The 26,430-nt window shown below is 49.8% G+C and overlaps 1 protein-coding gene across 1 annotated transcript in view; it reads right to left on the bottom strand.

Moving 5' to 3' along the window:
* The window catches only part of LOC147734640 (protein mono-ADP-ribosyltransferase PARP12-like), a 370,724-nt gene that overhangs the window by 196,458 nt on the left and 147,836 nt on the right, over positions 1–26,430 (bottom strand). Inside the window, exons 5-6 of the mRNA XM_086952939.1 lie at positions 22,011–22,137; positions 19,106–19,274 (exon numbers count right to left, since the gene is read on the bottom strand). Of these exons, the coding sequence (XP_086809065.1) occupies positions 19,106–19,274; positions 22,011–22,137 (296 nt within the window). The remainder of the gene's footprint in view (positions 1–19,105; positions 19,275–22,010; positions 22,138–26,430) is intronic.

The following is a 26,430-nucleotide window of genomic DNA, read 5'->3' as shown; positions in this document are numbered from 1 at the left end:
GCGGGAGGGCGGGGGCGCCTGCGGGGGTCAGGAGAGACGACTGCTTGAGAAAGCAGCCGACTGGAGGCCAAGAAGCTGACGCCTGAAGGGCGGTGAACCACAGGGAGCCACAGTCAACACTTGAGAGCGGGGGGACCGCTGGCGGAACCTGGGCCGGGCCGCAACTGTCTGTATCGTTATCCGGGGAAGGAGAGCTTCTTGGCGCTGGGGATTTGAACACTTGACAGCGGCCGCCCACGCTTGAGATCCATACTAGTTGGCACCTTCACGCTGAAGGGAGGTGGTGCAGGAATGAGTGGACGGTGCTGGAGCTGTATGTGGAAATCACCAGGGGGCCTGGGTCCCGAATCTGCCGAGGTGGATAGTGATTAGATAATCACCAACGACCGCTTCCATGGGGAAATTGAAGGGGAGGAAGGAGGGAGCTCAGCAGCAATCGGACAGTGAGGCCACTAACCAGGTGGAGCAGACTGCGCCTGAAATGACACAGGAACTTACCTTGCAGCAGCAATTTGATAACATTTTAACAGCGATTGCGGACTCTAGCACTGCTCTCCAGCAAGACATAGCACAGGTGGCCACAGGACTGGGGCTCATGCGGGCAGACCACTCTAAACTAGTGGACAGGGTAAAGGCTGTTGAGGGAACGATCCAAGTGATGGAACCGGCACAGACCGCACTGAAGGCCACGATGGTGGACGCCTTGGATCGCATTACGGCATTAGAAAAGCGGGCGGAGGATGCTGAAAGCAGAAATAGGCGGAATAACATAAGCATAGTTGGTCTGCCAGAAAAAGTGGAGGGGGTAGACATGGTGCAGTACCTTGAGAACTGGTTGAGAGCTGAAGTGGCCCCGGAGGGACTGTCTTCCTTCTATACCCTTGAGCGGGCCCACTGAGTGCCTGCCAGACCCCCACAACTGGAGAGACCCCCAAGACCGGTGGTGGCCCGCCTGCTGCACCTCCGAGATAGGGATCTGCTGCTTCAGAGAGCGCGTGCTGATGGACCCTATCATGTGGGGAACAGTAGGGTCAACCTTTTCCCGGACTCTACTTTTGAAATTCAGCGGCGACGAGCATCATTCCTTGCCATTAAAAGAGAGCTGAGGGAAGAGGGGCTTCAGTATTCCTTGGTATTTCTGGCCAAACTACGAATAATTGTCGACGGCAAGACGTGTTTTCATGAAACCCCAGATGAAGCTTGCGCATGGTTGGAATCCTACAGAGCTGGGAAAGATGGACAAGACCAGGGACCTCGAAGCACCTCTGAGGGGTTGCCACAGCGCAGATCACTGCGACCTCGACGCAGGGGGAGGGGATTGAGGCGGCCATCGGTGTCGCAGACTGAGGTGGAACGACAAGGAGCGTTGGTGGCGATAACAGCACTATCGGGAGGGCGGAAAGTGCAGTCTCCGGTGGCACAGACTCGGACAAAGATAAAGAACGCTCGGATACAGAGGTCTCGGAGGTGGACAGTGTACGGGTACCGAAGATTACCCCAGCGACGGCGGATGGGATGTTGGATGAATGAACAGAAGCAGTAAATACGGAGTACGAACTGTTGCAGGAACCGTGGGGAGTCTTTGAACATATGGAGGAATGGAGGCAGGTGCAGCTTTCGCTAATGCCCATTGAGTTTTCAGGTGGTGTATGGGGGGGAGGCGTGAGGCGTCCAATTGATTAGGGTTTTCAGGGCGCGATGTGAGCAGAGGACAAGCAGCAGGCCGTGGGCGCTGAGCTCCCCTCATTGCCCATAAGGCATGCCCTCAGAGATCGCTGGTGGGCTTAGCTGTGTGGTATTTGTTGCAATGGTTTGGACAGGGACTAGCTGTTTGGTTCTAGGTCCTGTTCTTGGAGGGAGGAGGGGATGGTTGGGATGTTGGGAAGGGAGTTGGGTTCAGGGATGCACCTGTGTGCTGTCTGAGACAGATGCGGGGAAAGTGGCAGTATGCACTAATGATGGGGGCAGTAGCTGACCTGCGCTGTATAACCTGGAATGTACGGGGGCTCCATACCATGACACGTCGCCATAAGGTCCATGCATACTTAGTTAGGAGAGGGATCCACATTGCGCTGCTGCAGGAGACTCACCTCACTAAGGCGGAAGGCGAAGCGTTACAGAGGAGGTGGAGAGGCCAGGTATTCAACACTACATATTTAGCGTTTGCACGGGGAGCATTAATATGGATTAGAGCGAAGTTTCTTTCCAGGTGACGAGGCAGACGATAGACCCGGAAGGTAGATTTGTAGCGATAGAGGGTAAACTCTGAGGCAGGGATATCGCTCTGTGTAGCATTTATGCACCAAATATTGACCAGCCAAACTTTTTGGAGTGCTTGTCCAGCACGTTAGCACATTATTTCACGGGCTTGATGATGCTGGGGGGGATTTTAACACTATAGCGGATGCGGACTTGGATAGATCGAACCCCCCTCTGATGGACTCCCCGGTACATAGGGTAACCAAAAGTAGGCGGAACTGGCAAGACAGATGGGCGCTAATTGATGTATGGCGTACGCACCACCAACTTCTTGACCGAGACTACTCGTACTTCTCGGCGGTGATCTGCATGTTCGACTGGACACGGTGTTGTGCTCACGCTCGGTAGCATCTTCATTGGTGCATACAGAATACCTCGCCAGAACACTGTCAGATCATAATCCATTGCTCCTCACCATGCATTGGATGCCGGAGGTGTCGGCTATTCCCACCTGGCGGCTACGGCCGGAGACGCTGGAAGACCCGGTTTTCCAGAAAGAGGTGAGAGAAGGGATAATCCACTACTTCACTGAGAACGAGGGCACGGCCTCCACCAGGGCGCTGGAATGGGATGCCTTTAAAATGGTGATACGGTGGCTGTGTATAGGTAAATATGTAGGGGTAAGGAAGGTACTGCTCCAGGATGTGGATCGGGCGGGGGGTAGGCTGAAGAGGGCAGAATTAGCAAGGCCAGGGCACCCTGAGGCTCAAGAAAAAGTGATAGCAGCGAAAGAAGAGGTGGCAGGGGAGATGGAGAGATTGCGTTGTTTCGACTATAAGGCTTATCTTACGAAAAACACATGCGGAGGGAGATAAGGCAGGTACGTTGTTGGCCTGGCTGGCCAACCCGATGAAAAGTGGCTCGCCTATACTGGCATTGGAGGATGACGACGGGGAGGTGGCTTTCACCCAGATTGAGATATTACGCCGATTCAGGCAATATTATGAGAGGCTGTATGATAGCTCACTGAGGGCGGGAGATCTTGAGATTGACTCCTTCCTGGACAAGGTGACACTACCAGTACTCGAGTAGGAACAAGCGAACTGTCTAGGCCAAGACATACAGTTAGAAGAGATCAGGATTTCTATCAAGCATATGGCCCGGAATAAAACGCTGGGAACTGATGGGCTACTGATTGAATTTTATGCGAAATATGTGGACTTGCTGGCTCCGAGGTTATTGGAGGTTTATAAAGAGGCGAAGGAACTGGAGCGGCTCCCTAGCTCCATGGGAGAAGCACTTGTGATCCCACTACTGAAGACTGGACGAGCGGGGACGAACGCGGCCTCCTATCGCCTATTATCAATGTTAACTACGGATTATAAGATCTTGAGTAAGATATTGGAGACTCGCCTATTGCAGCATATGACTACGTTGATCCATGAGGATCAAGCTGATTTCATACCAACCAGGAATACCTCCCTTAGCGTTCGGAAATTGATTAGGATTTTATAGATATCGAGAAAGCATTCAATAGCTTAGAGTGGCTCTACTTGTATAAAACGCTGGAACGGTTTGGGACAGGGTCTGAGTTTGTGATTTGGACAAGAGTACTATACACATCGGCAGGAGCGAGAGTACGGGTTGGGACATTGATATCATCCCAATACCTGGTGGCACGGGGAACTAGACAGGGATGTTTGCTTTCCCCCCTGTTGTTTGCTTTAGCTATAGAACCGCTGGTGGCGAAGGCCAGGCTGGGTGAGGTTTACCGAGGCCTGTGCTACAGGGGAGTAAGGCAATACATTTTGCTATATGCAGACGACCTGCTGATGTTTTTGGAGGATACGGGGGAACGAATATGCTACTTACCAGTATGCATCTGTTCTTGGCATGTAGGGCTGCTGACATTCATATCTGTGCATAGATCGCCGCCTAGTGTTGGGTCCGGATGATTGCACATTGTTGTCCTGGAAGAGTCTTCGAAGTATCACGAGATAGGTGGCTCCTCCCCTGGACTACAGTGCGCATGGGCATCGACTCCATCCCCAGATTGTTTTTAGCTATTGTGGCCAAGATGGAGTGAAACTTAGTGAATGATGGGGGAGGAGGAGGAGGGCGGGCGATATGAATGTCAGCAGCCCTACATGCCAAGAACAGATGCATACTGGTAAGTAGCATATTCGGTTCGAGGCGTGTGGGCTGCTGAATTCATATCTGTGCATAGAATACATAGCAGTCCCTCCATTAGCGGCGGCCGCCCGTGCCAGCTGCAGCAGTTTGGAAAAGTGTCTTGAGAACAGCCTGCCCTACAGCTGCCTGTTGTTTGGAGTGCACATCAACACAGTAATGCTTAGTAAATGTGTGTGTGGTAGACCATGTGGCTGCTCTACATATGTCTTCCAAAGGAATGTTTCCAAGGAATGCCATAGAGGCCCCCAACTTTCTGGTGGAGTGGGCTCTTGGTGGAATGGTGAGAATACGTCTTGCTTTCAGATAGCAGATCTGGATACATTTAACGATCCACCTAGCAATACCAGCCTTGGAAATAGGGTTACCTTTGTGGTGTGGTGCAAAGGTGACAAAGAGTTGTTTAGTTTTCCTAAAATCTTTGGTCCTGTCGATGTAATACATTAGGGCCCTTTTGACGTCAAGGGTATGGAGCATCCGCTCCGCCATTGACTCAGGATTTTGAAAGAAAACGGGTAATTCGATCGTTTGGTTGATATGAAATTGAGACACAACCTTGGGTAGAAACTTAGGGTTAGTGCGAAGCACTACCCTGTTGGAATGAATTTGAAGAAATGGCTCTTGGATAGTGAGTGCTTGCAATTCACTAACCCTTCTTAGCGATGTAATTGCTATGAGGAAAGCCACTTTCCACGTCAAGAACTGAATCTCGCAGGAATGTAGTGGTTCAAAGGGAGGACCCATCAGCCTGGTAAGGACCACATTGAGGTTCCACTCAGGAGCTGGTGGAGTCCGCGGTGGAATGACTCGTTTGAGCCCGTCCAGAAAAGCCTTAATGGCAGGCACCCTGAAGAGGGAGAGGTGCTGCCTATTTTGGAGATAAGCGGCCATTGCAGACAGATGAATGCGAATGGAAGCATAGGCCAGATTACACTTGTATAGATGGAAAAGGTAACAGATGATGTTCTGAATGGAAGCATCCAGTGGGTTAATGTTGTGCTACGCACAATAAATGACAAATCGCTTCCATTTTGCCGCATAGCATGCTCTGGTGGTGGGCTTTCTTGCCTCACGAATGATGTCCATACAGTCGGAAGGTAAGTGAAGGTAGCCAAATTCTAGGACTTCAGGAGCCAGATCGCCAGGTTGAGCTGTTGCGGATCTGGGTGCTGAATGTCGCCATGGCTCTGCGTCAGAAGGCTGGGTGTGAGATGTAGCCTCTGATGCGGTACCACGGACAGTTCTAGAAACGTGGTGTACCATGGTTGGCGAGCCCACGTTGGAGCAACCAGGATGAGAGTCATCGAGTGCTGCCTGAGCTTGCGTGCCACCAGCGGTATCAGAGGTGCTGGGGGAAAAGCGTACGCAAATTTGCCTGACCAGTTCATCCATATCGCATTGCCCTGCGATTGTGGGTGTGGGAACCTGGCGGCGAAGCTTTGGCATTTTGCGTTCTCCCTTGTGGCGAAGAGGTCAATCTCTGGATGACCCCACCTTTGGAAGTACGGTTGGAGAACTGATGGATGTATCTCCCACTCGTGCATTTGGTGGCTGTGCCTGCTGAGCAGGTGCGCCATCTGATTGTCCTTGCCCGGGAGGTGCTCCCCATGAGGAAGATGTTCTTCTGAATGGCCCACTTCCACATGCTCTGAGCCAGATGAGACAGCTGCGGAGAGTGCGTTCCTCCCTGCTTTTGAATGTAGTACATCGCCGTCATGTTGTCCGTCCGGATCAACACGACCTTGTTGCACAGATGTACTTTGAAGGCTTTTAGTGCCATGAAGATTGCCATCAGTTCCAGAACATTGATGTGCATCTTAGCTTGTTGATGCGTCCATAGTCCCTGCACAGTGTACTGGAGTACATGCGCTCCCCATCCCTGGAGAAAAGCGTCCGTCGTCAGGATGATCTGTGGCACTGGCTCCTGGAACGGTCGGCCCTTGCAAAGGTTTCGTGGGTTCCACCAATGCAGAGAGTTGTATGCCCGACCGCTCACCAACACTAGGTCTTTTAACTGCCCGTGAGCCTGAGTCCACTGACGTGCTAAGCACTCCTGAAGCGGGCGCATATGTAGTCTCGCGTGCGGGACAATGGATATGCAGGAGGCCATCATGCCTATCAACTGCATGAACACTCTTGCTGGAAGCGAGTGTTGAGATCTGAATTTTTGGATCAGCGATTGAATGCTGCTGACTCTCACTGAATTTGGCTGTGCTGTGGCCGCCAGAGTGTCTATGGTCGCACCCAGATACTGCCGTATGTGGGCGGGCTGGAGATGGGATTTCGGGTAATTCAGTGAGAATCCCAGATCGTGCAGGAGGTGGATGGTGTGGGACACATGGGCGGCACACTGCTGGACTGACTTCGCTTGGATGAGCCAGTCGTCCAGATAGGGGTAGACATGGATGTTTTGTCTCCTTAGATGTGCCGCCACCGTCGCCAGGCACTTTGTGAACACCCTGGGTGCCGTGGTGACCCCGAAAGGCAAAACCCGGAATTGGTAGTGCTGGTTTTGTAAGGTGAACCTGAGGTATTTTCTGTGTGAAGGATGTAGTGGAATGTGAAAGTACGCATCCTTTAAGTCTAGAGTTGCAAGAAAATCGCCCTGCTGGAGCAGCGGGAGCACTTGCTGCAGAGTGATCATATGGAAGTGCTCCGATAGGATGTAGAAGTTGAGGGGCCTGAGATCCAGGATGGGCCTGAGGGACCCGTCCTTTTTTGGGATAAGGAAGTACAGGGAGTAAACTCCTGTGCCTCTCTCCTGCATAGGCACGAGCTCTATTGCCCCTTTTTGCAGCATGACGTCGACTTCCTGCTGCAATAAGTGCAAGTGCTCGTCCGACATAGGACGGTGCCTTGGGGGAATGTTGGGTGGAGTGGATGTTAACTCCAGACAATAACCGAATTGGATAAGTTTTAAGACCCACCTGTCCGTGGTGATGGAACTCCACACGGGCAGGAACTGCTGGAGTCTCCCCCCGACTGGTGTTAAGTGGTCGGGGGGCAGTGACAATGTGTCACTGTTTGTTGGTGGTAGAGGACCTGGAGCTGTTGTTGCCACGTCCTCTGCCCTTGGCGCTGTTGCCGCGATATCCACCGCGACTCTTGTTGGTATAAGAGGTCTGGGTGTTGCCTTTGTAGAATTGCGTGGACTGTGAAAGCTGACCCTGTGTCGTTCCTCTTGCATTGGAGCGACGAAAGGACCCACCCCGAAACTGCTGGGACTGCAAGGCACCCATGGATTTGGCAGTGTCAGTGTCCTTTTTCATTTTTTCTAGTGTAGTGTCAACCTCCGGGCCAAACAGGTGATCTGGGTTGACCGTTTGGTTTAAGATGGTAGTCTGGATGTCAGACTTGAAACCAGAGATTCTTAGCCAGGCATGTCTCCGAAGCATAACGCTGGTGTTAATGGCCCGCGCAGCGCTATCAGCCGCGTCCAGAGTGCACTTAATGGAAGCGTTGGAGATTAGCTTCCCTTCTTGGACCAGCATTTCTGCCCCTTCTTTGTATTGATCAGGCAGGTGTTGTAAAAGGGTCTCTAGGGTATCGTAGTGAGCCCTGTCATAGCGTGCCAGAAGCGCCTGTGTGTTGGAGATGCGCCATATGTTGGCTGCCTGAGCTGCCACCCTCTTCCCTGAAGCCTCAAAGATCTTGGATTCTTTGTCTGGGGGAGGAGCATCACCCGTAGTCTGTGAATTTGCCCTCTTCCGGGCATTTGAGACGACCAAAGAGTCCAGAGGCAACTGTCCCTTAAGGTAAGTTGGATCAGTAGGAGCTGCTTTGTATTTTTTGTCAATCCTAGGGTTGATGACTCTAGCCCTGGTAGGTTCTTTGAAGACCTCAACAGCATGCTTCAAAACGCCTTTAAGCATAGGCAGTGTCTTTACAGTCTTTTCAGACACAGCAAAGGTGTCAAAGAGGAAATCCACTTCTACAGGGTCAGCATGCAGCTGGACACCATGATTGGCAGCAGCCCGTTCAATGAGGGCATTGAAAGCGGCAGAGTCCTCAGTAGGGGAAGTTTTAGCAGAAAAGAGTTGTGGGTCTTGTCCCGAATGAGGGTCCCCTGGCTCACCACCAGCTGACCAGGGCTCTGTTGTATCTTCAGGGTCTGTGTAGACCGGATAGCTGAACTCATCTCCCTCATCGTCTTCACCAGCTTCCACTTCAGAGCATGTTGGTGATTGTTCATGGTGTGGAGGTGAAAGGGGCTCCATCAAGGCAGGAGCACCAGTAGAGTCCATTTTCCTCTTTAGGGGGATTTTGTAAGACTCCAACGGAGGGTCCGTGGTGATTTTCCTTTTTAGAAGGGAAAGCCGGCATGTTTCGGTGTCAATGAAATGTTCTTGACGCTCCTCTTCAATGGGTTGTCGAGGCCGTGGGCCGTGGACCACCAACACCGGCTTCGGCGTCGAAGAGATCTTCTCAGGCACGCCGGCCCCAGGCCTAGGAGCGAAAGCCTTTGGCGCCGTCTTTGGCGGCAAGGTGAATAGGATAGGCGTGGAAGCCTTAGCCGGTTTCTCTTGAGGCTTGGAAGGCGGAGGCTCCTTCGGCTCGACCGCTGCGGTGCCATCTCTAAGGCGCTGCAGGGACTCCGTGACCTTCTTTGTGAAAGCGGCCGATGGACGCGTTGGTTCCATAGAGTCCTTCGAGGGGGGCTTTGGAGTCGAGTCCTTGGAGGACACCTTCGGAGTCGACGCATGCGAGGATACCTTCGGAGCCGACACATGTGGCGCAGCACCCTTGGCCTTGTCGTGTGGTAGAGGGCCTTTTGGGTCCTTGGAGCGCTTCTTTGGGTCGTCGAGAGACTTCTTGGAGTTGTCGACGGACTTCGCTTGTTCGACCCGAGTTTTTCCGGCGTCGACCGTCTTCGGCGCCGATGCGCCAGCGTCGGACGCCCGTACTTTAGTCTTTGGCGCGGAGGCCGAAGGCTCGGCAACCTTGACTTGACCCTTAGGCTCGACGGCCAGCTTTTGTTTCTTTGGCGCCGAGGCCTCAGAAGTCTTCGGTCCGACCAATGCGATGTGCACTTTCGGTTTCGATACGTGCCCGTGTGCAGCGCCTGGCGTCGAGACTGCCACTTTCACTTTCGGTTTCGTTTTCACCAGGAGTGATTCTGTAATAATGTCCGTGGCCGGGCCCGAAGGCGGGGCCGGGGATCTAGTATCGAGGTCTTGGGTAAGGCCCGAAGGCGATCCCTCGACCTGGGCCTTATAGAGATTAACGGCCTCAGTATCAGTTTGGGGGTGGTCCTCGTCCGAGCTACCCTCTACGGCCCGAGTACTTCGTCGTCGTCTCCTACCTCCTCGACGACTTCCTCGCTTTCGAAAACCTCGGCCCCCTCGTCATAGTCTTTCTCGACGTCCGACGCTGGGTTCGATTCAGAGACGTCCATGATATTTTCCTCCTCGACCTCTTCTACATCAAAAATGTCCGGAGGCGCCGGAGCAGTTCGCTGGGCCTCCAGGCGCGCAGCTCGACGGAGCTTGAGTGTCTTCTTGGACACGAATTTGGAACAGGCCAAGCACTTGGCCTCATCGTGGTCCGGCGACAGGCACTTGTTGCACACCGGGTGGACATCGATGTGTGGGTACTTAGAGTTGCAGACCGGACATCTCTTGAATGGACTGCCATCCATGATGGATAGTCGATGAGTCCGGAGCGTCGACAAGGCCTTCCGCGCCGAAAGCACGCGGAAGTACAGAACTCGGCTCGGAGCCGAAATAGAAGTTGTTAAGCCGAACGCAGAACAATACCGACGTAAACTAAAGACCTTTTGGTCTCCAAGAAAGTTTTTTAATTGATTCCGACAAGAGGGAACTAAAGACCTCTGAACCCAATGGCGGAAAAAAACAATCTGGGGATGGAGTCGATGCCCATGCGCACTGTAGTCCAGGGGAGGAGCCACCTATCTCGTGATACTTCGAAGACTCTTCCAGGACAACAATGTGCAATCATCCGGACCCAACACTAGGCGGCGATCTATGCACAGATATGAATTCAGCAGCCCACATGCCTCGAACGCGCTGGAAGGAGCGGTGAGCTTGCTCCGGGATTTGGAGATATATCGGGACTGAGGGTGAATTGGTCGAAAACATGTTTGTTTCCGATGAGATCGGGAGAGTCTCCCTTCATTGGACCTATTGAGGTTCGGTGGGAACCACCTTGCCTGGCATATTTGGGGGTACATGTATATCACAGTGCTACTGATATGCTGGAGGGCAATGTTGGGAGAGGCATGAGGGCACTGAAGGGTAGCATGGCCTTTGGGCTACGCTCCCACTGTCGGTGTCAGGCCGCATAGCACTGTTAAAGATGATAGCGCTGCCGAGGCTGTTATACTTTTTTAGAACACTGCCGATATGGATTCCAGGCTCTGTCTTTAAATTGTTGAAATCACTGATAGTGGGATTCCTGTGGGGGTCGGGTAGGAGAAGAGTGGCACAGGCAACGCTGATTAGGCCTAAGGTTGAGGGCGGATTAGCGGTACCGGATTTTGAATTGTATTATCTGACGGCTCAGCTACAGGTACTAACGCAAGTAGTGGCCAAGGAATTCAGGGGTCCGGAGCATTTAAGAGGTAGAGGGATCCTTTGCCATGTCCTGTCTTTTATGGTAATGCAACAAAAAATTGGTTATTAGGGATCTATCCCTGGAGGAGAAGACACTGAGGCTATGTTGGAACTGCTCTCAGCGTAGGGCAGGAGTACTACATCCTTATGCGCCTGAAATCCCGCAGGGGATGGCCACGGCGTTACCACATGGGGGTGATTGGACACCACTGCAGGGCTGGGAGCAAGAAGGGATCCAAGTAATAGGAGACCTCTATGAGAACAGGAAAATGCTATCCTATCAGGCGTTACAAGAGAGATATGGCCTGCCTAGAGGAGGGTTCCTGCTACATGCGGCACTAACAGGGGCGCTGCAAGCGCATTGGAGAGAAGGGCTTGCTGAACCTAAAACGACAATGGCGTGTCAGTATACAATGATGGCAGCTGGGACCTTTAAGGCGGTCACTTGCTTGTACGCTAGGATGTTAAACGAGAGACTGGCACCCTTGGACAACCTAAAAGAAAAGTGGGAAGCGGGCATAGAAAAACCCATACCGGAAGCGGCCTGGGCACAGATACTGCGGAGAGCTTGGAAGAGCACGAGAAATGCGAGGTTTCAGTTGGTGCATTTTTAGGTCTCGACTTAAAAGCATTGCTTTTAGCAATGCTTGTTGTCGAGAATTATAGTAGGCAATCCAAGGCCTGAAACCATCGTGGATTTTGAACAGTTCCTGTGAACTAGTGGAGCGGAAAGCGCGTCCACATCAAAGCCATCTGTTGCTTCCCCAGCGCGCTCGGCCTCACTTCTCCTCCCCCTAATTAACATCCCTGCTGTTTCACACTTCTTTCACGGACGCGAGGCCGTGCTTTAAAGGGATCCGCTCCCCCACCCCTAAAAGCTTCTTTCAGCGATGTTCTTGTTCACAACTTGGTTTCTTTCCTATTTCATCAGACCCTGCGTGCACGGGTGTTTTAAAATTAACTTTGTTTGTCTTTCTATGCTTGCAGCTCCACCTAGTGGCTTTTTAAAAAATATACGCTTCGTGATAATTATTTAAATATACACTTTGTGATAATTAACCCCTTCACTGCGGCGGCTATTCCGCCGCAGTGCTAAGGGGGCGGGGCGGAAACGCGGCGGGCGCATGCTGGTGACGGAACCGCTCCGTCACCAGCGTCGGTTGTGCTGTGCTTATGACGGAGCGGTTCCGTCATGGCCCCGCCCGCTCAATCGAACGCTCAGTGCAGGCGCGGAATTCGCGCCGCGCAGGAGCATTGGGCGGGCCATGACGGAACTGCTCCGTCATCAGCACAGCGCCACCGCAGCTGATGATGGAGCGGTTCCGTCATCAGCAGGGGAGGGGTTAAAATCCCTGAAAATGAAACACCCACTATGTTCTGAGCTGCTCAGTTCAATCTGCACAGAAATGCCATGATTGCGGACACTACACAAATGCTTAAACTGCCAGGAATACAGGGATGCAATAAGGCAATATCTACATTCTTGCCCAGTGGATTAGACTCGTTTTTTGTGCCCTTCTGCCCCCTGTTAGACTCGTTTGTACCTTGTTTTTCTGACCTTCTGCCCTCTGTTAGACTAGTTTTTTGTGCCCTTCTGCCCTCTGTTGGACTCGTTTTTCCCTTGTTTTTCTGCCCTCTGTTAGACTCGCTTTTTGTGCCCTTCTGCGCTCTGTTAGACTCGTTTTTTTCTCCTTGCAACACCAGCATCACTCAGCGCAACCCCAGCATCACTCAGCGCAACCCCTGCATCACTCAGCACAACCCCTGCATCACTCAGCGCAAACCCTGCATCACTCAGCGCAACCATCACTCAGCGCAACCCCAGCATCACTCAGCGCAACCGCTGCATCACTCAGCGCAACCCCAGCATCATTCAGCGCAACCCCAGCATCACTCAGCGCAACCGCTGCATCACTCAGCGCAACCACAGCATCATTCAGCGCAACCCCTGCATCACTCAGTGCAACCCCAGCATTACTCAGCGCAACCCCTGCATCACTCAGCGCAACCCCTGCATCACTCAGCGCAACCCCTGCATCACTCAGCGCAACCCCTGCATCACTCAGCGCAACCCCAGCATCACTCAGCACAACCCCTGCATCACTCAGCGCAAACCCTGCGTCACTCAGCCCAACCCCTGCGTCACTCAGCGCAACCCCTGCATCACTCAGCACAACCCCTGCATCACTCAGCCCAACCCCAACATCACTCAGCGCAACCACAGCATCACTCAGCGGTTGCATCACTCAGCGCAACCCCAGCATCACTCAGCGCAACCCCAGCATCACTCAGCGCAACCCCTGAATCACTCAGCGCAACCCCTGCATAACTCAGCGCAACCCCTGCATCACTCAGCGCAACCCCAGCATCACTCGGTGCAACCCCTGCATCACTCAGCAGTTGCATCACTCAGCGCAACCCCAGCATCACTCAGCGCAACCCCAGCATCACTCAGCACAACCCCTGCATCACTCAGCCCAACCCCAGCATCACTCAGCGCAACCCCTGCATCACTTAGCGCAACCCCTGCATCACTCAGCGCAACCCCTGCATCACTCAGCGCAACCCCTGCATCACTTAGCGCAACCCCTGCATCACTCAGCCCAACCCCTGCATCACTCAGCGCAACCCCAGCATCACTCAGCGCAACCCCTGCATCACTCAGCGGAACCCCAGCATCACTCAGCGCAACCCCTGCATCACTCAGCGCAACCCCTGCATCACTCAGCGCAACCCCTGCATCACTCAGCGCAACCCCTGCATCACTCAGCGCAACCCCTGCATCACTCAGCGCAATCCCTGCATCACTCAGCGCAACCCCAGCATCACTCAGCGCAACCCCTGCATCACTCAGCACAACCCCTGCATCACTCAGCGCAACCCCTGCATCACTCAGCACAACCCCTGCGTCACTCAGCGCAACCCCTGCATCACTCAGCGCAACCCCAGCATCACTCAGCGGTTGCATCACTCAGTGCAACCCCAGCATCACTCATCGCAACCCCAGCATCACTCAGCGCAACCTCTACTTCACTCAGCGCAACCCCTGCATCACTCAGCGCAACCCCTGCATCACTCAGCGCAACCCCTGCATCACTCAATGCAACCCCTGCATCACTCAGCGCAACCCCTGCATCACTCAGCGCAACCCCTGCATCACTCAGCGCAACCCCTGCATCACTCAGCGCAAGCCCAGCATCACTCAGCACAACCCCAGCATCACTCAGCGCAACCCTAGCATCACTTAGCGCAACCCCAGCATCACTCAGCGCAACCCTAGCATCACTTAGCGCAACCACAGCATCACTCAGCGCAACCCCAGCATCACTCAGCACAACCCCAGCATCACTACGCGCCATCACAGCATCAATCTATGCAACCCCCCAGCATCACTACGCGCCATCACAGCATCAATCTATGCAACCATTCAACAACAACTGGTTCAAATATGTTCTCTCAATGTTTCAAACTTTATTACAAATGTCACAAAAAGATGTTAATATTTCACTTCTGTTCTTGGGTTTTCATCACAATAAAATACACTGAACATAATCTTCACAAAAGTTATTTACAAAAGTTTAAGCTATTGCCATTATAAATTAGAATCACTTTTATTTAAGTATTAATTATTTAAAAAAATTAAAAGCCATTGTTATTTGTAATATCAATACATCTAAGTCACGTAAATACAAAACATGTTGCATTACAAATGCTATAGGTGTCACATTTGCGAAAGTTATAACTATTGGCATTGTAAATGACAAAGCTATTAATTTAGCTATTTTCAAAACCAACACATAAATAAAAAAATTGTCATTTACAAGACCAATATCTCAAACTTTCATAATGCGAGACCTATTGCATTGCAAATGCTTGTTATATACTTCACAGAGCGTATCTGACCCCTGGGAAAATAAGGAAATATTTTAGTGTAGAAGGAGGGGCGTGCCCCCGATGTGCGTAGAATTGGAGCATATGTTGTGGTCACGTACTAAATTGAGGGAATATTGGGAAGAAGTAGGTGCTACGTTGAACACAATAACAGAGCGACAGCTGACTTTTGATATTGCAACTTGCATATTGCACTGATTTCCACACACTTCTAAAACAAAAATAACAAGCAAATTTGTGGACGTGGGGCTAATCCTAGCAAAAAGGGAAATAATGAGGCGTTGGAAGGCAAGAGAGGGTCCTAAGGGGGGGAAATGGAGAACCGAGTTCTTAAAAGGGGCAAGTAGCGAGAGTGAGATCATGTATAGGCAGGCGAGATGACTGAACAATGAAAAGGCGCTGGATTCGGCAAAAGCATGGGAGGCGTTGGTACAGGCACTATCGGAGATCGAGCGAGGGGGTACTGAAATTGAGGAAGCGGAGGTGGATGGGGTTCCCCAGGTACAATAGATACACAAAAGAATGTCACACCTAATTTGCCTTCACTATCCCGACCTTCCACCTGCCCCAGTTCTTCCATCCCTCTAGCAACTGATACAACAACCATTTCTGCCTTCCTGTTAAATACACGGTCGGCGGTAAAATACCATCTCGACTTGTTCATTTTCTTGGACACTCAAAAACCGGACCTATTGTTCCTCACGGAAACCGGGTTCTGCCAGGACTCCCTGCCCAACTTACTCGCATCCCTGTGCACTTCGTACTACACTTTATGGGCAGATCGGCCTCCTGGCAAAGCAGGGGGGGAGTGGCTCTGATTATCCGTTCCGGTTTACACTTTCAAGTATTATCCTACCCACTAATCCCAGCAGTTGACTACTTGGTTGCACGTTCTAACTCCTTTCAGGCGCCAATCACTTGTGTTTTGATGTATCGTCCTCCCCAAAATATGCCTCATTTCCTTCCGGCTCTTCTGGACCTGTTAGCTACGTTGGCTGTGAATAACTCGGCGGTCCTGGTATTGGGAGACTTTAATTTCTGGCCATCTGATCCGGCTGAAGATGCCCCTTCCAGAGACTTCACGGAATCACTTCACAGTCTGAACTTCATACCACATATTCATACTCCAACCCACGTTCAGGGTCATATTTTAGACCAAGTTTGGTCTCTCAATATCCCTATCCCTGCTCCTCCTGTCACCCCCTGTTTGTGGTCCGACAATCATTTGATTTCCTTTTTCTTGGATTTAAGTTTAACCACAAAACCCCCCTTGCCCAAGAACACCTGGGCTCGTAACTGGGGCAAAGTCGATATTTCCTCTCTCTGCTCCTCTCTTTTAGCCTCTAGTCCAGTTATAGAGGAACTTTCCACACTGCTTCAAGCAGAGACCTTAAACAAATGGCTGTCCAATGCCTGTGATCAGGTGGCCCCCCTAAGGCGCATTAGGGTTAGACGCGCCCACGACGTTAACAAATGGTTCAGCCCGGAGCTCAAGGAGAAAAAACTGGCTGCCCGCCGAGCAGAGCGCGCTTGGCGACGTACTTATTGCACTGCCTCTAAATCACTGTACTCCTCCATCCAGGCTGAGTACAAGAAAGCCATCCTAGACGCTAAAACCAGTTATTTCTCCAACAAGATCCTCCGGGCAGAGAACCAACCTAGAGAAATCTTCGCCACAGTCTTTGAATTAGCCTCTTCGGACAGGACCACTTCTAAGCCTGTACCTTCCCAGCCCCTGTGTGACTCGCTGAATAATTTTTTTAATGATAAAATTGCAGACATTAAGGCCAAAATTCCCCTTCCTTCTCCTGCCTTTTTAAACCCTGACCCACCACTCAACACCAATCACCTGGATCACATAACTCCTTTGTCTAAAGACATTTTTCTCTCTTTGCTCCCCTGCGTCAAGTCTGGATCCCCTTCCGACATTTGCCCGGCTTACATCTTGCGTGATATCTTCCTGACCTGCCCTTTCCCCTCTCTTATTTTTCTCAATGAGAACCTCAAGTCAGGAATTGTCCCTCCTTGTCACAAATCAGCCACTATCATCCCTATCTTAAAGAAACCAGGTGCAGACTCAACAGCGTTAGCAAACTATCGGCCTATTTCCCTTCTCCCTTACTTGGCCAAAGTTCTTGAACGCCACACCACTAAAATCCTCAGTTCCTTTATCGAGGATAGTGGCTACCTTGCACCGTGCCAAGCAGGGTTCCGCCCTCTCCATTCCACCGAAAAAGTGGTGGTCTCCGTCATGGATACACTTAGAGAGGGCCTAGGTGCTAATCTCCCTCAAGCACTGGTTCTCCTTGACTTGTCGCCCGCCTTCGACACGGTGGACCACACCATCCTTCTCTCCCGTGTCGAGGCGGCAGGCATTGGAGGTTCGGCCCTGGCCTGGCTCAGCTCATTTTTGAGCGACCGCTCACAGGCAATCCATTTGGCGGACTTTTCCTCCCCCCGCTCGCAAGGTACAATGTGGCGTCCCCCAGGGATATTCTCTCTCCCCTCTTCTTTTTAATTTGTATATCTTTCCACTTATTTCTGCCCTGCAGAGGATGGAGGTCACGGTGTTTAATTACGCCAATGACCTCCAGCTCATTTTTAACCTCTCCGATTCTCCTGACTCTATACACAATTTCCAGTCGGTGATGGTCTTTATCAGGGATTGGATGAGCTTTAACCATCTTAAGCTCAACCCTGATAAGACCGAGCTTCTCCTCACTGGTGGTAAACTCAACCCTTGGTCTTCTATTTTTTGGCCCCCCTCTTTTGGTCCTCCCCCCTCTCCTTCCCCCTCTGTTAAGACACTGGGGATTACGCTTAATCAACATCTCACCCTACACTCCCAGATTAGCACGGTGGTCTCCTCTTGCTTCTTTATTTTGCGCACTATTCGAAAAATTTCAAGTTTTTTTCCTTTTCAGCTCTTAAACTGATCCTTATGGCTATGGTCCTTTCCCGTTTAGAATACGGCAACGTTCTGTACAATGGAGCCCCCGCCTACGCCTTCCGGCGACTCCAATTGGTGCAGAACCAAGCTGCCCGCTTGGTCTACGGCCTACCTAAATCACATCACATTTCTCCCCTTCTAAGATCCCTTCATTGGCTTCCTATCAAAGAAAGGGCCCTTTTTAAGGTGGGATGTATCACGTTTCAGGCCCTCGCGGGAACAGCTCCTTCTTTTATTAAGTCCAAACTCGAACCCTACATCCCCAGCAGACAACTGTGTTCCTCCTCTTTGTCCCTCTCGGTGGTGCCCAGGTTCAAGAAGAGCAGAATGGGAGGCTCTAAGTTCTCTGTCCTTGCTCTGCAATTTTGGAACTCTTTACCTCTCCCAATGAGATCGATACCATCCTATCTGGAGTTTCGTAGCACTCTGAAAACTATTCTGTTTTCACAGGCTTTTAATATCTAAACCGCTTTGCCATCCTACTTAGGATTCCTCCTCAACAGCGCCATGAAACCGCCTGGTAAACGAGCGCTCAACAAATACCCTTAAATTCAAATTCAAATTCAATGTGGCCGTAAAGCAATGTAAGATAGATGCCGCAGGGAGCAGTTACACACACCGGTGCAGAGGGAGGGGAGTGTTGAGTAGGGAGGGGGGATGAAATAGGGGCTGAACTTGCATATTGGTACAGCAGCAAGGCTGGGCACTGTCTTTCTTCACCATATGGAACAGCATTAATAATGAAGAGAGGGTAGGATGAAACGGAAAGTAGAGATAATGCTAGTATGGGCCGTGTTGTAGATGTGAAACGATGATATAAATGATTGATGTATGTCCAAAACCAAAAAAATACGTTAAAAAAAAAAATGAAGAGCCGCTCTGAGTGAATCTCTCTTGTGCACCCCGGGTTCATTCGAGATAAACAAATTTCTAATGAAAAGTTTTCAGATGTAACAGTACCAGCATCAAGTAATTTAGATCTGGTTTTTAGCTCAGTAAGACTTTAAGTTTACTTACACTGATTGTTTATACTCATTTTGTGGGTTTGAGAGGACATTTACTCAGGGAACATGCACTCATAAAAGGCATATAAATACCACAATGAATTCATGTTTTGGATATGATGTGCTGTAAAAGGGTGGCGAGCACCCTTTTTTACCACAATTGTCACTACTTGCTTAGTTATACCATATTTATTCACATTCCACATCCCTTTGGTGAAGCAGCACCACTGGCCAGCACCTCTCCTCAGCACCACTGGGGACGAGAGAGAGATCCCCATATTTACAGCAGGTAAACTCACGTGCTTGCCATATTCGATCCATTGCTCGTGTTCATTCTTCCAGTACCAGATCCACTGAGTGGTCAGGTTGTAATCCGATCGTTTCGTCACGGAAGATGCTGTGGAGAGCCGCCGAACTGGCTTCAGTGAAGATGTCATGCTCTGAAAATCGATGTTCTGATGTCCCAAACTATTGCAGAAGGAATAGAATAAAACCACCCATCAGGCAAGAGACTGCAAAATACAGAGAGGTAACTAGATCTTTGTGTCAGGTTACAGCCACCTCTGGGGTGAGGTAACTGATTATCTGCAGGTTAACACAGACATCCAGGTTAACACAGACATCCCTAAGATAAGAGTGTATCTTCTGAGCATTGAATGTTGGGTACCTTTATTACCACCTCTTTCGCAGGTCCAGTTGTAGAGGTTGGGCTTCTTCATAACACCTGTAGGCTTCTGGCTTGTGAAACCTTTTTCAATATCTGGACTTCACTTGCTGCTTTTGACACTGTCCACTGACAGACACTATTTTTGAGGTTAGAGGAACTGAGTACATGGGGAAGTGTCTTAAATTGGGAGTACCTCAACTGCTCAGTGGTGTAACAAAACTTAAGGGGGACCCCTCCTGCAAAGTACATGGAACTCCCCTGGACCCCGATAGGAGCTCTCAGGCCTGGTGCCTGCCAGCAGTGCACAATGCTGGAGAGGACTTCCTGGAGCTCTCTCCCGCCACGCGGGGGTTGTGCGGGTTAATGTTAAGTCACTAATTCTGTCCTACACCCCGATGGATCCAGATCGGTTTCTTCCATGTAACCAGCTACAATTACACTGATGACACACAGAAAGGTGAAAGGGGACATAGGCCCCTATCTATCAACGCCTTTCCCATAGACACAGAATGGACAAAACCCTTTGATACATCACACCCTTGGAATTAACAAGCTTTGACCACTGTCCGCATGTCCATGAGGCATGGATGTTGAGCAACCATTTACTTTCTCAAAACACAGATATTAACCTGTGGAGGAATTTCCAACATATGACCAACAGATCCTAGGAACTTAATACCCCACCAATGGCATCAAACAAAATAGGAAACCAAAAAGCTTTCTAGATCCCTCAAGTGAATCAAGTCACATGAAGCGCCCTCTAGATGATGCGTAGACCCTGACATATCTTCCAACACTTAAGTAAGCAGAGAAAACTACAGCCTTGATATGCCACAGTTTTTTTAGTTACAAAGGAACCAAAACTCTGCAGCAATATAGCTTTAATATCTTTATCCATGGGATGCATCCAAGTGCTTCACTGTCTCTCGGAAGTCTGATGCTCTACATTGTTCAGAGAGCCACCCAAGCAATCCTCTGAGCGTTACGTAGGCCATGACCTCTACCTTTAATGCTCTATTTAAGGCCATGTTCACTGGGCTAGAACATGCCTTCTGGAGACCAGGGCACCTGGCAACAGCACTAATCGCAAGGGTATGAGAATAAGGACGGATGGCTGTTTCAAGTGGCATGGTCATTGAGATCTGACTAAAATACCCCTGAAGGCCACGTTTATTTAACCCACTGTGACCTTTGTGATCCATATCCAAGCATAAGAGGTGCTGCGATTTAGTTAAAATTCTGTTGTTTGGAAGGCTTGGATTTACAATGATTTTTGATATTGAATCACCAAACTGCAAGGGGCAACTGAACGGACATCCCCCCACTCTGGCTCCCCTCAGCAACCTTCTATTTGCTGCTGATGGACTGAGGAAGAGGCAAGGGATGTAAACTATATAAACAAGGGTCTCAGAGCCATGCTTACTTTGTGTTCCTGCAGTTGCCTTTATGTCTCCTAAGAATATGGGCAGTAGGACAGTGCAGCCAGCAGTAACACATTTCAAGCCAGTAATAGAGGTACAACAGATCTTGATCTGTTCAGAGCCACAGAAATGCACCCAGAGACAGACAATAGGAACCAGGTGTTTAGCAATAGTTCTTCCAGTTTCAAAATTCAAAGGCGAGTGTGGAATAACTAGAATGCAAGAAAGGGATGCCCCTTTGTGATGTATGTTCCTTAAGAGATGGTTTGCATATGTGAAAGGATCAATCAGTTCTAGAAAAAGCTAATAGGATGAGCTACCGTGACTGAGAGAATACGTTGTATGACGTTTCAACGCATGCTTTTACCACGCATGCCTTTACAACGCAGGTATTACAACGCAAGTCGTTACAACGGCTTGCATTGGGGGGCGCTGGACAGTGGAATAGTTTAATTTTCTATTCCAACTCCAGTCCCCGTGGATAGTAGGGAAGGTGTTGGATAGAAAATTAAACTATTCCCTATCCAACAGCGCCCTTCCAGCGAAAGTCGTTGTAACGACTTTCATTGTAATTCCTGCGTTGTAATGGTAGTGCAGGGTAAAAGTTTCGTTTTGAACGATGTTCCCCGAGAGAATATATTTTCATGTTGCTACTCATTCAACAGCTGAGAAAGGACTCTTGTCTTTTTATTTGAAAAATAAATATGAACAATCTCTTGAAAACAGATCAAGCATCATTCATTGGCACAAACTCATGGCATTTGTTAACTATTCACCCTGCCTGTGCAGTCAAGAATCTAGATGAAGCACCCTAGCTAGGGTCTCATATCTGCCAACGATTCACCCTGCCTGTGTACCATGTACCTAGATGGAGCATCCTATTCCCCCAGCTTATGCATCAGACAACCAATCACCCTACCTCTCCATCCAGGCCTCTAACCTCCATCAACCCTGCAGTTTAACCAAGTGTCTAGATGAAACACCCCCTCTGAAAATATCCAACCCAGGAACTGAGCATTCCTCAGCACCCACACATATTGCCAAGAATACAACCTCACTGACCATTAGATCTGCTTCCATCACACAATATGCTCAGTGGATAATTCAGATTGGTACCTGGTGTTGTTTGGGTCACAATAGGCTTTCTCAATCTCCTCCAGCCCTGGAAGATCTTTCCATTCTCCTGTACCCTCCAATATCTGCCAGCGATACGGCAAATAGTAGTGCACCTGGGCACATTTATCTGAATGAAGAAAATAAGTCAGTAGTTAGGAACATGGAGAAAGAAGAGTTCTAGTGTGCAGTCTTTTGCGCAACAAACACTATGGTGGGTGAAGAGGAAATATTTAGATATGCAGTCAGCATTGACTCCAAAGTCATAAAATAAGAAGACAACATAACAATTCCTCTTTCACTTCATGTCCACAATGTCTGCTGGCTAAGTGGACAGTCAAATTTGCAAAAGGCTAACAATGAAACGGATATAATTGAGGAAATGTTGTTGTTGTTTTGAGTTCATGTTGTTGAAACTAGTAAATACTCTTGAGCCACAGCACAACCACGCATCTCGCTAACAACCATAGGTCTAGCAACAAAGTCTCCACTGGTATGGAGGCCCAACAACATCATAGCATGGCAACAAAGTCATCATCATTATTCATCAAGAGAGAGTTGTGCAGTCTTAGTTATTTTTATATTCTAGACCTAGTATTTTTGGATAGTTTTTCTTCTGTCTTTTCTGCATCTGACCATCCGTTTTGACTGTGTGCTGCGTATAGTTTTTTCTGGTTTTAGTACCATGGGCACTTTACCACCACTGATCAGTGCTAAAGGGCAAGTGCTCCCTGTGTAAATTGTGATTATGATTGGTTATCAATGATTGGCATATTTGATTTACTGGTAAGTCCATAGTAAAGGGCACTGTGTGTTCCCTTGGCCCGTAATTCAGATGCTACTAATGGACCTGCAGCACTGATTGTGCCACCCACATGAGTAGCCCTGCAACTATGTCTCAGACCTGCCACTATCATTGGAGCTGCCTTGTAACCTCTCACAAGTGTAACTATTGGAAAGAGATCAAGATTTGGAGTTTGGGGTCCCTGAACTCACCATTTAAAAATACATATTTTAAGGAAGTTGGTTTTTGGATAGTGTGTTTGAAAGTGCCAGTTTTAGAAAGTGGGTATTTTCTTGCTGTACCATTCTGTGCCTCTGCCTGCCTGTGGAATCCACGTCTGAAGGGTGACAGAGGGGCTGTTTGTGCATTCACTCTAGGCAGTCACACAAAGCGAGCTGATGTGTGCTCTGCATATCCTGATGGCCCATCACCAGGCTTATGAGTCTTCCCGAGCCAGAGTGGTGGGAGGAGTTGTTACTGACACCTAAATAGGGCTGTGCCTGTCCACACACATAGCTGTCACCACCCCCTTATAGTGTGTGTGGAGCCAGGCCAGGGAAAGGCTGGGTCTTGTGCAATACAAAGACTTTTATTTGAAGTAGAAACTAGTATAAGTACTCGAGCTATAACAACACAACTTCAGAACACTTCTGGACTAAGAGTAGGTTCAGCCTAGAAGAAGAACTAGAGAAGATGTAGGAGGGGTAATGCCGCTCTGCTTGTTGCTGTGTTGTGCTGGCCTACTGCTTGCTGCTACTGTCTTGGGCAGTAAAGGACTGGTTTTTGCTTACTGTATCCTGCTTTTTAAAGTTCTCCAAGGGCTTGTGTGAGCTTTCGTTCTGTTAAGAAGTTCCAGGGCCATCAAAGACTTCATCTGCAGCCCCTGAACTCCTCTGCTGGGAATTCTGACGTGCTAAGTGGTGCCATTTCCAGATCTGGGCCTGTGGAGCTGGTTTTGCTGCAAAGGACTGAAAATCCATGCATACACCTCTAGCGCCTGTTTTCCCAAACAAAGCACCGCCATGTGGCTGAAAAATTAACCCATCACGCGGTGCGTCTGAAGAATCGACACAGTGTTTGCCGTGCGGCTGAAAGATTGACGCAGCCAGATTCCTGGGCATTGTGTCTCTGACGTCCGAGAAACCGGCTCCGACGCCAATGCAGGTCCTGCTGTGCAGCTGAAGAAATCAACGCATCACCTGCTTGTTTCTGAAAAATTGACACAATGCCTGTTTTTCCTTCACTGTTTTGACATAGCACGTCCACATTTTCGACGCATTTCACCTGTGCACCAAGTTCTTCATCTACGTTGACCAGCAATAAGGAACCAAGGCCGTGTGTCTGGAAACCAGCCCAGCACATCCCCTCACAGTAGTAACCGATGCACCACCTCCTCTAACAGTAATGAACCCACGCATCGCCTCCACTGCACTGCAATAAGGACCTGTCACATGACCTCCTCTGGCAGTAAGGAAATGACACATCACCTCCCATGGGAGCAAGGAACCGACGTATTGCTTTGCCTTTCTGGACCCTCACCTTCCTGCATCTGTTTTTGTCTTTGATTTTGACGCATCCTGGGTACTTTGTGATAAAAGTGATGCATGCATAGTTTCCTATGGACTGAACTATTTCAAAACTTTTAAAAGTGATAACTTGGCTTGTGTATGTTTAGACGATTTACAAGAGATCTACTTCCCACACTATTCTTGATGTTCGGAGCAGCATACTGAGAAACATGTGCTTGTGCCATTGGGCAGCAGCCTGAGGTGGAAAAGGGGATGGCAAGTGGGGAGTCGTTGTTTGTTTCCTGGTGGTGGGACACATGTCTATTTGAAGTCGCTATTATTGGGTATCTATGAATGGGTGTGGCTCTTCCATTGCTGGTTTTCTTGAGGAGGGCAGGGTGTGCTAGGTCCGGTGATTCTGGTCCTGTATACGCATGTGAAAGTGTGGGAAACTCGTTTTAGAGATTTGTGCCCATTCTTGTCACCACTGTGGAGCCCCAGACAGCCAGTGCAATTAATGGGCAGCCACACCTGCAACTGCACCAGATTGACAATCCTTTGACCCCAACTCCCAGTTATTGCTGCAGTGAATTCACAACCATCACTGTGCGTAGTGTATGTTGAATCGCACTCTACAGATTTGCAACGTTACAACGCTTGCCATTACATGGCACGCCGTTGCAACGTCAAACTTTACCCCGACTTTCTGTCATAGAAGCGCTGGAAGTTGGGATAGAAAAATTTTCTATTTCAACTCCAGTGTGTGCAACAGTAGGGAACTCGGTCCGTGTTTTCACGCCAACCGCCGCTGAGCGAGGAAAACGAAGAAGACAAGGAAGACGCTGAACGCCAAAACATTGCCTCGCGGCTCCCTGCTCCCTGCATCGATATTGCAATGAGATTGCAGTAGGGAAGGTGTTGGAGTTAAATCCAACACCTTCTACCCACTGCTGCACACCTTTTTCGTTGCAACGGCATGCATTGTAACGGTTGCGTTGTAAAGGATGCTTCTCCACTCTACAGGCTGCTCTTTGTGGCCACATTGCAAAATGTTGTAGCCTTCTAAAACTGCCAAATTTATGCTTGGCCGGGGCCTTGTAATCCAGGTTTCTGTAAGGAAAGTGAGTTCACCAACCAACATCATTATCATATCAAATCTCTATATTGATGACATAACTACACTTTCACAACTGCCTTATTAACCTTTTTGCTTTCTCAAATTTGCTTAAAAATGCAACATTTGCGCGCAATCAAGGGGCCAGATGACGTCCTGATCACTGACCCTCAGGCTATTGCAGAGGCGTTCGGCAACTACTATGAACAAACTTACAAAATGCCACGGGACTCACAGGCACCATGCGCGGCAGAGCTCCTTGCCACTATCGAGGTATCAACTGTCTCCCAACAAAATAGGGAGGCCTTAGAGGTTTATCTTTCAGTTGGGGAGATTCAGAAAGTAATTCAAGACATCCGAGCTGGTAAGGAGATGTGCCCCAATGTACATACGATCGAATTCATGAAACCCATGGCGACGAAGCTCGCTCCTCACTTACTGAATATGTACAATGAATGCTATGAGACTGGTCTCCTCCCAGCCGACATCCGCGAGGCCACCATTGTGGTTATCCACAAACCCTGCAAACCAGAGGACGAGTGCACATCCTACCGGCCTATCTCACTGATAACGGTGGAGGCCAAAATCTTGGCCAAACTATTGGCTAACCGACTACTTCCGTATCTCGCTGACTTAATTCACCCGGACCAGTCGGAGTTTATGCCAGATCTCAACACGGCGCATATCTTACGATGCGTCCATGGCGCACTGGGTCGGGTGGCGACGATGAGGCGGAAGCAATCTTACTAGCACTTGACGCAAGAATGGCATTCAACACTGTGGCATGGGACTATCTATTGGCTGTTCTGGCTCGCATTGGCCTCGGCCCAAGTTGATTGGGTGGATCAGATTATAATACAACCTTCTCATAGCCCATGTCTCAGTGAACAACCATCACTGGGGCTCCTTTCCCCTATTTCGGGGCACAAGACAGAGCTGCCCACTGTCACCGCTCCTCTTTGCTCTGGCCCTCGAGCCTTTAGCGGTCTGGATCAGGGGGGACCCCGGTATCCAAGG

Source organism: Lissotriton vulgaris, chromosome 1_2 (genome assembly GCF_964263255.1).
Source record: "Lissotriton vulgaris chromosome 1_2, aLisVul1.2, whole genome shotgun sequence".
NCBI lineage: Eukaryota > Metazoa > Chordata > Amphibia > Caudata > Salamandridae > Lissotriton > Lissotriton vulgaris.
Note: the sequence above shows the minus strand (reverse complement) of the source record. Positions and strands in the feature narration are given on the sequence as shown.